Source organism: Dasypus novemcinctus, chromosome 3 (assembly GCF_030445035.2).
Source record: "Dasypus novemcinctus isolate mDasNov1 chromosome 3, mDasNov1.1.hap2, whole genome shotgun sequence".
Classification (NCBI taxonomy): Eukaryota; Metazoa; Chordata; class Mammalia; order Cingulata; family Dasypodidae; genus Dasypus; species Dasypus novemcinctus.
In genome coordinates, this window is record NC_080675.1 from 184726871 (window position 1) to 184739247 (window position 12377).

A 12377-nucleotide genomic window follows, 5' to 3' on the forward strand; every position below is an offset into this window, starting at 1 on the left:
GGGCCCCATCCCCGTTGTCCAGCTGTCTGTCTCCCTCCCTGGGGCCTCCTCCACCACCCAGCACCCGCCAGGCCCCGCCCCTCTGCCCGCCCCGGCTGGCATCCGAGGGTCTGACCGCTCAGCGTCCTCTATGCGTGTCCGCCGGGAAGATGTCAGGGCCGCAACCTCCTGGCAGCCCCCCCAACGCTGCCCCTGCATTTCGACCGGCCTGGTGCCCCTCGTCTGCTCCCTGCCCATCCTGCCTCCCGCCATGCCCGTTTCTGCGCCGCGGTCCACAAAGCAGGTCCTGCCAAGGGCGCCAGTGCCTCCAGAGGGCGGTGGGGTGGAGCCGGCCTTCGCCCCTGGGCCCCTCCTGAGGGCCAGCCCCCTCTGCGCCCCTCCAGGTCCCCTGCCCGGCCCCCGGCGCCCCAGGCCCGCCTCCGTCCGAGGTCCTGAACGCAGCGCTGAGGCAGGAAGGTCCCCGGGCACGGCCGCCAGCAGCACCTCCGGCGGCCCCCGGCTGCCCGCTCCCCTCCAGCCCTGCCTTGGGGGCTTTGGCCTTGGGCGCTGCCCCTCCCCTCCTTAGCTCCATCTGACCCCAGCTCCACCTGCCTGCCCAGCCCGCGTCCTCTGGGTGCTGGGACTCAAGGTAGCCAAGCGCCCTCCTTGGGGCTGTGACTTCACTTGAAGGTCTATACTTGCTGAAGGACAGCACGGCTCATGGGCACGGCGTCCCGGCGGGGTTCACGGGTGTGGCGCCCTGGCAGGGCTCATGGCACAGCTCACAGGTATGATGTCCCGGCACAGCTCACAGGTGCGGCGCCCCGGCAGGGCTCATGAGGGTGGCATCCTGGCACGGCTCACGGCATGGCGTCGTGGGCGGCACGGCGTCGTGGGCAGCATGGCATGGGCACGACGTCCCGGCACGGCTCACGGGCGTGGCGTCCTGGCACAGCTCACGGCATGACGTCCCGACATGGCTCACAGGCGCAGCGTCCCGGCATGGCTCACGGGTGCAGCATCCTGGCACAGCTCACAGCATGGCGTCCTGGGTAGCACAGCTCACAGCACAATGTCCTGGCACGGCTCACGGCATGATGTCCTGGCACGGCTCACAGGCGCGGCGTCCTGGGCAGCACGGCTCGTGGGCATGGCATCCTGGCCGGCGCTGCCCACGGGCCTCCTGCCTCCTACCAGCTCCACTGCAGGGCTAAGACGGCGCACCCCGGGGCCGCGGACAGGCTGAAGGAGCTGCCTGCACAGCGCCTGGCACAGAGCGGGGCCCGGCTACCACGGCGAGTGCGGCCGGTGGCTCCCTCCCCCAAGCGGCCACGGGACAGCGCCTGGCGCGGCCTCACCTGGCTGGCGGGGGCGCGGCCCACCACGGCCTCGTACGGCGGAGGCAGCTCGGCAGGGTAGGGCAGGCTGGGGCTGTTGATGGCGACGTCGTACAAAGCGCTGAACGGCGACGGGGTGAGGTCCAGGCGGAGGCCCCTGCAAGCAGAGCCGCCGGTCACTCTCGGGGCAGAGGCCAGGCCGCCCACGGGGTCCCTCAAGCCCATGCGTGGTGCAGAGCCTCCTCCGCTAGGTGCTGGCAAGACAGCAACGGTGTCGATACACCTCCCGGCCCTGTCCATCGAGACGTGCGTGACTGCACAGCTGGTTAAGCTCTAATTGAATTTTACAGGCTGTATCAATGACTAATTCAATAGCGGTTTTGTGTTCAGTTAGCACAAACGAGAACCGCTCTTGCCTGGCCAGGGCTTTTACTGCGTCGTAAAGGCCGCCATAAAGCACCCTTTGCCTTCCATTCCCTGCTCTCTGGGCAGACCTGCTCTCTACCTAGTCTTCGTGTTTTCTCCTGAAAATCAGCGCGGCCATCCCGCGTCGCCTCCCCGGGGGCCCGCATCGCCCGGCGGGGGAAGGACACACCTCCGCGCCTCGCCGGCGGGCGAGCGGCTGTACTCTGGCGGGTAGTAGGGCGGCGGGGGGACGGGGGAGACGAACTCGTCCAAGTCCAGGGCCTGGCGCAGGACGGAGCTGTGCGGCGCTGCGCAGGCCGCGCTGGCGGAACGCGCTCTCTGTGGGAGGAACTGGAAGACAGAAGAGTCAGCGTTATCAGGGAGTCGTGTGCCCGGGCTCTAATTAAGCTAATTAAACACAAGCACTGATTGTGGGCCTTGAGCAGAGCGTTACACCTTCCGCGTGGCTAAGGGCGCCTCGAGGCTCCTGCGTGGGGGTCCCCGCGACACGGCTGGAGGAGGTGCCCGCTAACCAGGCTCTCAGGTTCCCCCCGCATTCCTACAGCAAGCAGGACCTTCTGAAGGTGCCACGGGGAGGGCCACCGAGTCAGGGCGGGGCTTACAAAGAGAAGCCGCCACCACGGAGGCTAAGAAGGCGCCCCGTCACCGCGAGCTGGCCCGCCGGGCCGACGCCGAGGCAGAGATGGGGAGCAAGCCTCGTGGGCGCCCCGCCGGGGCTTCTCCTGGCCTCCGGCCATAAGCCCAGCAGCCCGCTCTTGAGGCCACCGCACTGCGTGGCATTTGTCACAGCGTCGGAAACCACACGTGCCCAGGCCTGGCTGTGAGCGGGGGGGGGGGCCTGGCTGTGAGCGGGGGGGGGGGGGGGGCCTGGCTGTGAGTGGGAGAGGCCTGGCTGTGAGCGGGGGGGGGGGGGGGGGGGGGCCTGGCTGTGAGTGGGGGGGTGCCTGGCTCCAGGGTTCACGGCACTTCCCAGAGGTGCACGCAAAACCCACCGGGGAATCTCCCTCCTCCCCGAGAGGAAATTCCTACAGCTAAACAGTTCTGGAAATGCCCATGGATAGCTCCTGGAGTACGGCAGGGTGTGCTAGTCTATTAAAGCCTCTGAGAAGGCCTGTTTTGAGAAGTCTGTGTATCCCCTTAGCCCAACACTTCTCACGACTTAACCGTGGACCCCTGTGGACACAGCGCATCTATTAATTAATACCGTGCAATTCCAGGGAAGTCACGTTTGCGAAATGCTGCTCTGAGGGCAAAGAGAGTGCTTGGTGAGCTCCAAAACAGCCTGCGGGGCGTACGCAGCAGAGGTGCTGCCTGAACAAACCGAGCAAAATCACGTGAACCGGAGCAAGGCCGGGCTTCCCTAAGCTCACGGGAGGACGGCGCCCCGACGGCGCCGAGCGCGGGGATGTCGGCAGGCGCGGCGGCACGGTTAGGAGGAGCGAGTAGATCGGCTGGGGAGGACGAGTCCTGATCCTGGGACCCGAGGCAGCCGCCAGGGCGCTGGAGCTGGGGCAGCGGGGGGGCGGCCTGGAGTTGAGGCAGAGGCTGGAGGGTGGAGACGGGGCCCAGGCGAGGGGGCCCCAAGGCCGTGAAGTCAGAGGGCTCCACCTGACGGCCGCGGGGGCGCCTGGCCAGGAGCGCAGGCTGGAAGGCACCCCCCACCCCGCACCCCGCTTGCCCCCCGCGCCCCAATCCCCCCGCTCCCCCCACCCCCCCCACTGCTCCCCCCCTGCTCGCCCCATCCCCCACTCCCCCCACTTGCCCTGCTCCCCTGTTCGCTCCCCTTCCCCCAATCCCCTGCTCCCCCGTCCCCTGCTCCCCCACTCCCCCCTACTCACCCCTGCTCGTCCCGCTCCCCCCACTTGCCCTGCTCGCCCCAATTCCCCTGCTCCCCCCACTCATCCCGCTCCCCCTGCTCCCCCATCCCCTCGCTCCCCCGCTCCCTGGGCCCTGAGCAGAGCGCGTCCCCCCTCCCGGCTGGCCCTGCGGCCTCTGCGGAACCGCGGGAGTCCAAGTGCACCGACGGCCGCCAGCAGGCCCACGGTCTGTCCTTCCCCCCTCTGGAAAGCCCCTCACCGCGGTTCTTACTGCGCAAAGCCAAGAGGCTGGGACGAGGGTTTAGGCTTTAAGGGAAATGAGAAGAACCACCCTGGGCTAGAGCAGAATGAGAGAAATGCAAAGGCCAAAAAAAAACGTGTCCCTGTTCAAAGTCAAATCCCCCAGGAGGAAGAGCAGGCATCGTCCCGGGCTCCAAGGACCCGCGAGCAGGCTCTGCGTGGACGCTGCCCTGTGCTGGCCGTCCCAAGGGTGAGCTGGCCCCCCGGAGCCCAGGGGGAGGCCCGCAGGCTGGCTAGACACCTGCCCGGGGGGAGGCCCGCAGGCCGGCTGGACACCTGCCCGGGGAGAGGCCTGCAGGCCGGCTCGACACCTGCCTGGGGGGAGGCCCACAGGCCGGCTGGACACCTGCCCTGTGCCGTCCCTCGCAGCCCGAGGATCCTGCCGCGTGGACGGGAAGATGGCGGGCAGGGGGCTCCCTTTTGCTGCTCCTTCCCTGCGCCTTCCAACGCTGTCCCAGCCGGCCCTGGCTGCGCTCTGCAGCTGGAGGCACTGTGGCTCCAGCACCCTCTCTGCCCCTTCCGCGTCCACACTGGGAATCAGCTCCCCATCGGCTGTGCCGACATCCCCAGGGGATCCCTTCTCCTGACCCCAGGGTCCACGTGGGGGCTGGGCTGGGGTCAGCGGGAGCTCAGTGAGGGTCTGGGGGTAGCAGGGGGCCACCAGCTGGGCGCCGCCTCCAGCACAAGCCCCAGAGCTGAGCTTCCGGGCCCACGCCTGCTCCCCTGGCCACTTCCCAGGCATTCCCTGACCCTGGGAAGCGCCCTGGACGGCCCCCCGGTGCCCGCGGCCATGCCACGCAGGCTACGCATGCGCACGTCGCAGGTGGAAGGTGAGACTCCAGGTTGGGCCGTCCAGGCAGGAAAGGGCTCTGGGCCGTCCCTGCTTCGGAGGCCCTGACTGACCTGGCACCTGCAGCTCCCGGTGGGGTCTGAGGCAGGCCGGGGCCCACCGGGCCTGGAGAGAGGGACCCCGGGTCCCGGGGGAGGTGCTCTCACACCCGGCTCGCCAGCACCCGGGCTCGCCAGCCACGCGACAGCGGGTGTGCCTCGGAGCCCGCGGGGGGAGCCCCTCCTGCCGCGTCTGCTCTGCAGAGCAGGGTCCCTGCTCGAGTGGCCGCCGGGGCACGTCCAGGAGCAGAGGCTGAGATGGGGCCCCCTGGCCCCGTCACACCCGGGGCACCCACCATCGATTCCATGGAACAGCTCAGAATCAGGCACCTGAGGAGGACGCCAGGTCGCCAACGCCTTCTGCAGACAGAAAGGTCCAGAAGCCAGGGGAGCTGGGGCCAGGCCCCCGTGCCGTGAGCACGGCCCCCACCCCTCGTCTCAGGCCCTCTGCTCTGACCCCACCAGGCCCTGACGGGGCCGTGCCAAGAAACGCCACGGGACAGCCGCAGGTCCCACGTCAGCGTAAGGCCCGTGCCCTGAGCAGGTGCCCTTCCACCCCACACCCCCCGTCCTGCCACGGGGAGCGGGCACCGGGGGAGAGGGCAGGACGTAGGGGTCTGCAGAATGGGCCGAGGTAGCCGATGATGAGGGCGGGGGGGACACCCCTGCTGTTTGCAAATCTGGGTGGGAGGTGCGACGGGCCAGGGCTGGAGGAGCTGGAGACCAGGGGCGCCCTGGGACCCGCGCCCAGAGGGGCTCGCCCGCCTCCATTGCACCCACACCCCGGGCTTCGGGCAGGGCTTGCGCCTCCGCGGGTCACGGGGGCACAGGACCCAGTTCCCAGCCTCCCTGCCCCTCTGGCTCCTGTGGGCGTCCGTGAAGACGATGTCCAAGGGCACGCGCCCGCCACCCGGCCTGGCCTCGGTAGGAAGGGCAGCCCCCGTCACCCCCACCCCAGCGGCGTGCCCGCGCGGCCTCCCGCTCTCTGGCCCTGCCACCCCAGTCACCCGGGAGGGGCGGGTGGGTGTTTCCATACTGGGTCCCACCGTCCTCCTTCCTGCTGTGATTGCCCGGGGACCCAGAGGCAGGCGGGGCGGCTACTCCACAGAAACCGCCCTGGGTGCTCTGAGAGACACAAAGGCAAGTGGCTGAGAAGCAGGAGGTGCAAGAGGGAAGGGGTCCACCCACCCCCGCCGTGTTCCGCGTGCGGAACACTTTGAACCGTCCAGTCCACGTTCACGGAACTGAGAGGTGGTGCGGCTGCTGTGAGGTTCAGGCGAGGAATCAGCCTGCCTCACCAAACAGGCCAATGATCAAAGAGAGGGCCGTGGCCCAGGGCGAGAGGCTGGTTGGCAACACGCATTTGCGTGTTCAAAGTCCAGCCAAAGCGGCCACGGCACGCACGCCTGTTCCCACGACGGCCTCGACCGGCGTTGTGATTCGGGGCCTGCCCGCAGGTGCTGGCCTGCCGACAGGTGGCATCTACTGCACAGGCACCTCCGCTGGGCCCCAGGGCCTCCAAAGGCCACGGCTCTCCTTGTGGGTGTGAAGGGGGCGGCGGGAGGCGAGGATCTGCAGAGCTGGACGGTCTGGGGGCAGCCAGGGGGTGTTACGATAGCCCCGGTGAGCTCACACCCTTTTCAAGCTCCGTGGAGAGAAAGGCACGGCACCCTGTTCTCCTTCGTACAGGAATTCTATTGTATAAGGCACATGGCAAGAGAGAGGAAATAAACGGCAGTAATGAAACACGCAGTTAATGAGCAAGAGCCTAACAGAGAGGCATGAAACAGCAGGTGATGGTCCTCAGGCAACAGCGACTGGCCGTAAGATAAGCGGGGAGGAAAATAATGCAGCGTAAAAATGGAAGAAGGAGACTGCACATAAAAATGAAATAAAATAAATGAGATTACAGACACGTTAGAGGTAAAAAAGCTTTCTCTGCTAAACTGTACCAATAAACTGAAATTCATGATCATTGTCTTTTGCCACTCTTTCCAAATCATGCTTGCAGAATTCAGCTCCATAAATTCTGGTAGCAGGTGTAACACTTCCCACGGTGCGTATGCATGCGCTCGGTTGTATTTCAACAACTGTCAATTAGCTTAGGAAGCCGACACGTGATAAGAAAGGGCTTCTGAGTCTTTTGGAAGATGATTCTTGCTATTTTTGATTCCCTAAACTCGTGTACACAAGAGTGGAGTTGGGATGCGGTGCCCTACGCTGACGTTGAGGAGCCCATCCCCACGGAAGGACAGGGCCGCCCTCTTCCCGTGGAGGCCAGGGTCCCAGGGCAGTGTCCCGGGGAGGGCCCACAGCTTGGCGAGCAGACTGGCTCTCATTCCACGCCGCCCTCCCCTGCGCAGCGGATGGCACATCCACGTGCTCTGGATGGGCAGGGGTGCCTGGGGCAGTGGGCAGGTGGACCTGCTCCTTCGGGCCTCTCTGGAGAAAGGAACCCGGTGCCAGCCTAGACAAGAGGCGGTGGGAGGGCTTCTAAGACTTGCCCAAAGCATCCTCCCAGGGAGTTATTGGTTGGTGGGTACAGAGTGTAAAGTTTGGAAATTTTTAAATAAAATAATTTTTTTAAAAGTGCCCTTCCACTCCAACAATGTTCTCATCACCACTGGCACTTCTCACCATGAAGGTCTCAGATAGAAGTTAATGTCGGAATGAAGAGTCAGTAAAACGGAAAGAGCGGCCACCTCCTCCACCACGTGAGGGTCACTCAGGACAGAGTGGGCCAGACGGGGGGGGGAGGCACGGAGGCAGGGCTGGCGTCCTCTGTGGAGACCAGTCGAAGGGGGCAATGGGAACGGGGCATGCCGCGGTTTACGCAGCAAGGGCTGTTACAATAGAACGGAAATACTGAAGGGAAAACCCCAGGGTCTGGACTTTAGGTTTAAAACCAGCCCATGCCCGTCCAGAAGTCGGGCCAGGGGTGGGAGGAGGAGGGAGCGAAATCCCAAGGGAGGACGAGACAAGACAGCGGCCATGCGAGAGAGCGCGAGACACTAGTACAGACGCGAGGGCTTCCTCTGGATGAGTAGCTGATTGGTTGATAAAAAAGTAATTCAAAGCGAGAAATCACACACGCGTTAACACACATGATGGGCATACACTTACATTTTATTTGAACTTAGAACATATATATGTGGGCAAATTTCTAGAAAGACTCAGACTAGCAGAACAGACTAGAAGAAATGAAAAAATGTGAATGGACTTATGACAAGAAAAGAGATTAGTAGTAATCAAAAAACTACCTACAAAGAGAATCCCAGACCCAGACAGCTTCTCTGGTGAATGCTGCCACACATTTAAAGAAGAATTCATTCCAATTCTTCACAAATTCTTCCAAAGAAGGGGAGGGAATACTTCCCAGCTCCTTCTCTGAGCTCAGGACTACTCTGATACAAAACCCAGTAACGTTCAGTAACATATGAAAAAGCCTGTACACCATGATCAAGGGAGAATTATCCCAGGAACATAAGGCTGGCTTAACATCTGGAAACATTTGATATTATGCACCACAGCAAAAGAACAGAGAACAAGACCCACACAATCACCTCCTTAGATGCAGATAAAGCATTTGACAAAATCTAACACATGCCATGGTAAAAACACTCAACAAACTAGGAATAGAGGGAACCTTCTCAGCTTGATGAAGAGCATCTGTGAAAAGCCCCTGCTAACATCATCCTGAAAGCTTTCTCCTCTGAGCTCAGGAGCATGACAAAGATACCCATTCCCACCATTTCTATCAACATTGTACTGGATCCACAGCTTGAATGCAACCTGTATCAAAACCCCAGAAGATTTTTTCCAGAATTTGACAAGCTGATCCTAAAATTCATATGGAAATCCGGGGGACACAGAATAGCCAAAACAATCTTGAAAAGGGTCAAAGTTGGAGGATTCACATTTTCTGTTTTCAGAAGTTACTACAAGGTACATTAATCAAGACTGTGTGGCATAAGGTTAGACATAAAGAGCAATGGAATTGAACTGGAAGTTGAAAAATAAACTCATATCTAGGGTCAACAGATTTTCACCAATGGTGCCAAGACAATTCAACAGGGGAAGAACAGTCTTTTCAACAATTAGTGCTGGGACAACTGGACATCCACAGTGGACCCTACACCTCACACCACATACTAAAATTAACTCCAAATGGTTCCAAGATAAGACCTAAAACTATAAAACTCTTAGAAGAAAACATAGAAGCAAGTCTTCATGACCTTGGATTAGATAACAGATTATTAGCTATGACACCTGAAACACAAGGAAACAAAGGGAAAAATAAATTGGATTTCATAAAGTTAAAGTTTTGTGCATCAAAGACCACCATGAAGAAAGTAAGAAGACAATTGATAGGGTGGGAGAAAAAATTTACAAATCATTTATCTGATAAGAGACTTGTATCTAAAATATATAAAGAAGTATCATAATCCAAAAATAAAAAGACAAATGACTCAGTTGGTAAGAAATGGGTAAAGGATATGATAAGCATTTATCCATGGAAGACATACAGATGGTCTTTAAGCACATGAAAAGATGCTCGACATCTTTAACTTCAGGGAAATGCAAATAAAAAACACAATGCAACACGGCATCATGCCTGCTAGGATGGCTATAATGAAAGGGCAGATGGTAACGGCTGTTGGCAAGGAGGTGGAAAGACTGCGACACTCATCCTCTGCTGATGGGAATGTAAAATGATGCAGATTCTATGGTAAACTTTTGGCAGTTCCTCAAAACAGAGTCACCTGTGACCCAACAATTCCACTCCTAGATATAGATCAAAGAGAAATGAAACTAGAAGTCTGTACAAAAGCTTGTAAAGGAATGTTCTAGCAGCATTACTCATATAGCCAAGAAGTGGAAGGAACCCGCACGTCTATCAACTGAAGAACGGATGAATCAAATGCGGATGCCCGCCCAACGGAATATTATCAGACAATGAAAGAAGGAAGCACCAATATATTACATCATGCATGAACCTTGAAACATTCCATTTAAGTGAAATGTGTGGAACAAGTGATAGAGACAGGAGGCAAACGAACAGCTGCGCAGGCTGGGAGCTGGGGAGGAGAGGGGAGGCGGTGCTTCCTCACGGGTGGTGAAAATGTTCTGAGGTTGACTGTGGCGATGGCTGCGCACCTGGGAGTGCAGGAAGAACCGTGAGTGGCACGCCCTGGTGGTGGACTGTGCAGTCTGTGAACTACGCCTGAAAAAGCTGCTACCCCCTTCCTGTCCCCCCAGGAAAAGAGAGAACGCGCAGGGTACCCCCGCCAACCTCCGCGCTGGGCGACCCTCCACTGTCACTGGCTGTCCTTTCTCCTAAGGCATCATCCAGCCCCTGCCTCCGTGGGGAGCTGGACCTGGAAGGGCCTGGGAGGCCCCCAGGGGTGGGCTCAGGACCCTGCTCGGCTCTTATCCCTGTCCCTTACAGGTGTCTCAGGTGAGACGGAGGCTGGCTGGGCAGAGGCTGGTCAGGCAGAGCTGGTTAAGCGAGGTACGTGCATGCACAAGGAGGCCTCCTGGAGCGCCATCTGCATGGGCATCAACTAAAGAAACACAAAGTCCATGAAGCACTCAGGCAGTACAAATAGGGAATGGCCAAACGACTGGCAATATATACGTCTCATGGATGAATGCAGGTAGTACATCTATCCACCCATCCACCTGTCTGTCTGTCTCTAATTCTAGTGACCCAGAGGTGTCTTGGGTAGGTTCAGGTCATAAGACCAAGTTGCAGAAGAATGGGGATGGTGGATCTCATGCGGCTGAGGGAGCGGGAGCAGAAGACGCGCTCTGCCTCTTCCTATACGTTTATATGAGCACTGGGTGGTCAAAATCAGGAAGGAAAGGAAGGATTCCCTCCAGGTGGGATCCTCGGGAGAATGGGGTTGGGACGGGAGAGCAGTAACTTTTTCTTATACACGTCCATATTAGTTCATTTATTTCAGTGACCATACATTATCCTCTAGCTAAAGGACCCAATTAAGGGAAGTCCAGAATCTTTTTAAAAAGACCTCCCGAGGCGCCTTGTGAATGGTCCACTCTCTGACCCGTCCCTCCCGGCCACGCCCACAGACCCCTGGCCCCGCGCTGCCCCCTCGTCTCTGACGGGTGTAGCCAGCGCCACGCGCGGCTCCGCGCCTCTGAAAGCTCATCCTGGCGTCTCACTAATCAATCCTGCGAGGACGCGGGCGCCAACAGCTTAGAGCAGTGGAAACGGCGACGTGCCGCGGCGCCCACGGTCGTGCGGCCTCCAGCCTGGCCCGAGTCCGGCAACAAGGCAGAGCCTCCCTGTTCCACGAGCAGGGCCAGCGGACCCCGGGGAGCAGGGGTCCCGGCGGGAAGCAAAACAGCCCACGGAGCACTGGGCGAACACGGGTCCTGCAGGGTGGCGCCTTCGCGGTGGAGCCGTCAGGGAGGCCTGAGCACAAGCACCTTCCCGCCGCACTCTAGAAGGGAACAGGGTCCCCCCACGGCGTGCGGGGGTCCCACCAGGTGCGGCCCTGAGGTGAGGCCTCGAGGTTTCCCACGTGGGCGAGTCAACCAGCCCACAGGGGCCCCCGGCTGCCCCCACACCCCAGGCCGCACCTCTTCATCTTCCCCGCGCCATTTCCATTTTCACGCTCTCCGCCTGGGCAGGTAAACCCGCAGCGTCCGCAGCCCTTGAATTTGGTCAAGTCGTTGTGAAATCTACAGCCCAAGAGTACGGGCTGCGAGGGGGGCCGGCGCTTCACCCCCACAGGCACCACAGCCGACGACCACCCCCCGAGGCTCCGCACAAGGCTCCCCTGCTGCCCAGGTGGGCGCCTTCCAGAACCCGTGCTCCCCAAGGTGGGCCTGCGGGGGCCGGCAGGGGCCAGGGCCGGGAGTCCTCCCCTCTCCCCACCCAGGAGGCGCTGCCACCGGGTGACGACGCGGAGGACCGAGGGGACAGCCTGGCCGAGGCACAGCCACCCCAGCCTTCCCGCACGCCCCGGCCCCGCGCAGGCAGGGCTCCGGCGGCTGCTCTGAGGGCCGCCCGCAGGCGCTGGGCCCCGACTCCCTCATGCTCCGCGCTGGTGTCCCGTGGCGGCACGGGCGGAGTTCCACCGGCACTAGCCCAAGGCCTGCGGGTCAGCGCGCCTGCCACCTCGGCCGCACCACGTCCCGGGCCTGACTCGGGTGCGCCCGCCGGCCCGGGCGCCTTGAGGTAAACTACCTGAAGATAAGCACGGCTGCCTCCCACGGGCCGCGCCCGGACCCCCAGGGCCCGCCGTCCCACCTCCCCGGAGCCCGAGCCCCTTGTCCCCTCTCTGTCCAGCTAAGCGGCCGCAGGGCCGGCCCCGTGGGCCCGACACTCACCATCTGCAGGACGTCGGAGGAGACCATCTGCATGCAGCACATGGCTGTGGCCAACGCGCACACGATGGTGGAGAGCACGTTGAGGGCGCACACGCCGAAGAGCAGGTCCTGCGGAGAGAGGCGCCGTCAGAGCCTGGCCAGCGCGCCCTCCTGCGCGGGGCGGGCCGAGGGCGGCCCCGGGGAGGTGGACTCCCACGGTCAACGCTGGCCTTCAACGCAGGCACAGTGTGTCTCTTTCCCAGGGCCCATCAGCTCGTTCTTAGGTGCTGCA

General features: G+C 61.3%; 1 protein-coding gene across 2 annotated transcripts in view; it reads right to left on the bottom strand.

The window, feature by feature from the left end:
* ENTREP2 (endosomal transmembrane epsin interactor 2) overlaps positions 1-12377 on the bottom strand; it is a 395143-nt gene that overhangs the window by 11632 nt on the left and 371134 nt on the right. For both annotated transcript variants that reach the window (XM_058294838.2, XM_071214403.1), the window contains exons 5-7: positions 12107-12214; positions 1912-2072; positions 1338-1473 (exon numbers count right to left, since the gene is read on the bottom strand). In XM_058294838.2, coding sequence (XP_058150821.1) covers positions 1338-1473; positions 1912-2072; positions 12107-12214 — 405 coding nt within the window. The remainder of the gene's footprint in view (positions 1-1337; positions 1474-1911; positions 2073-12106; positions 12215-12377) is intronic.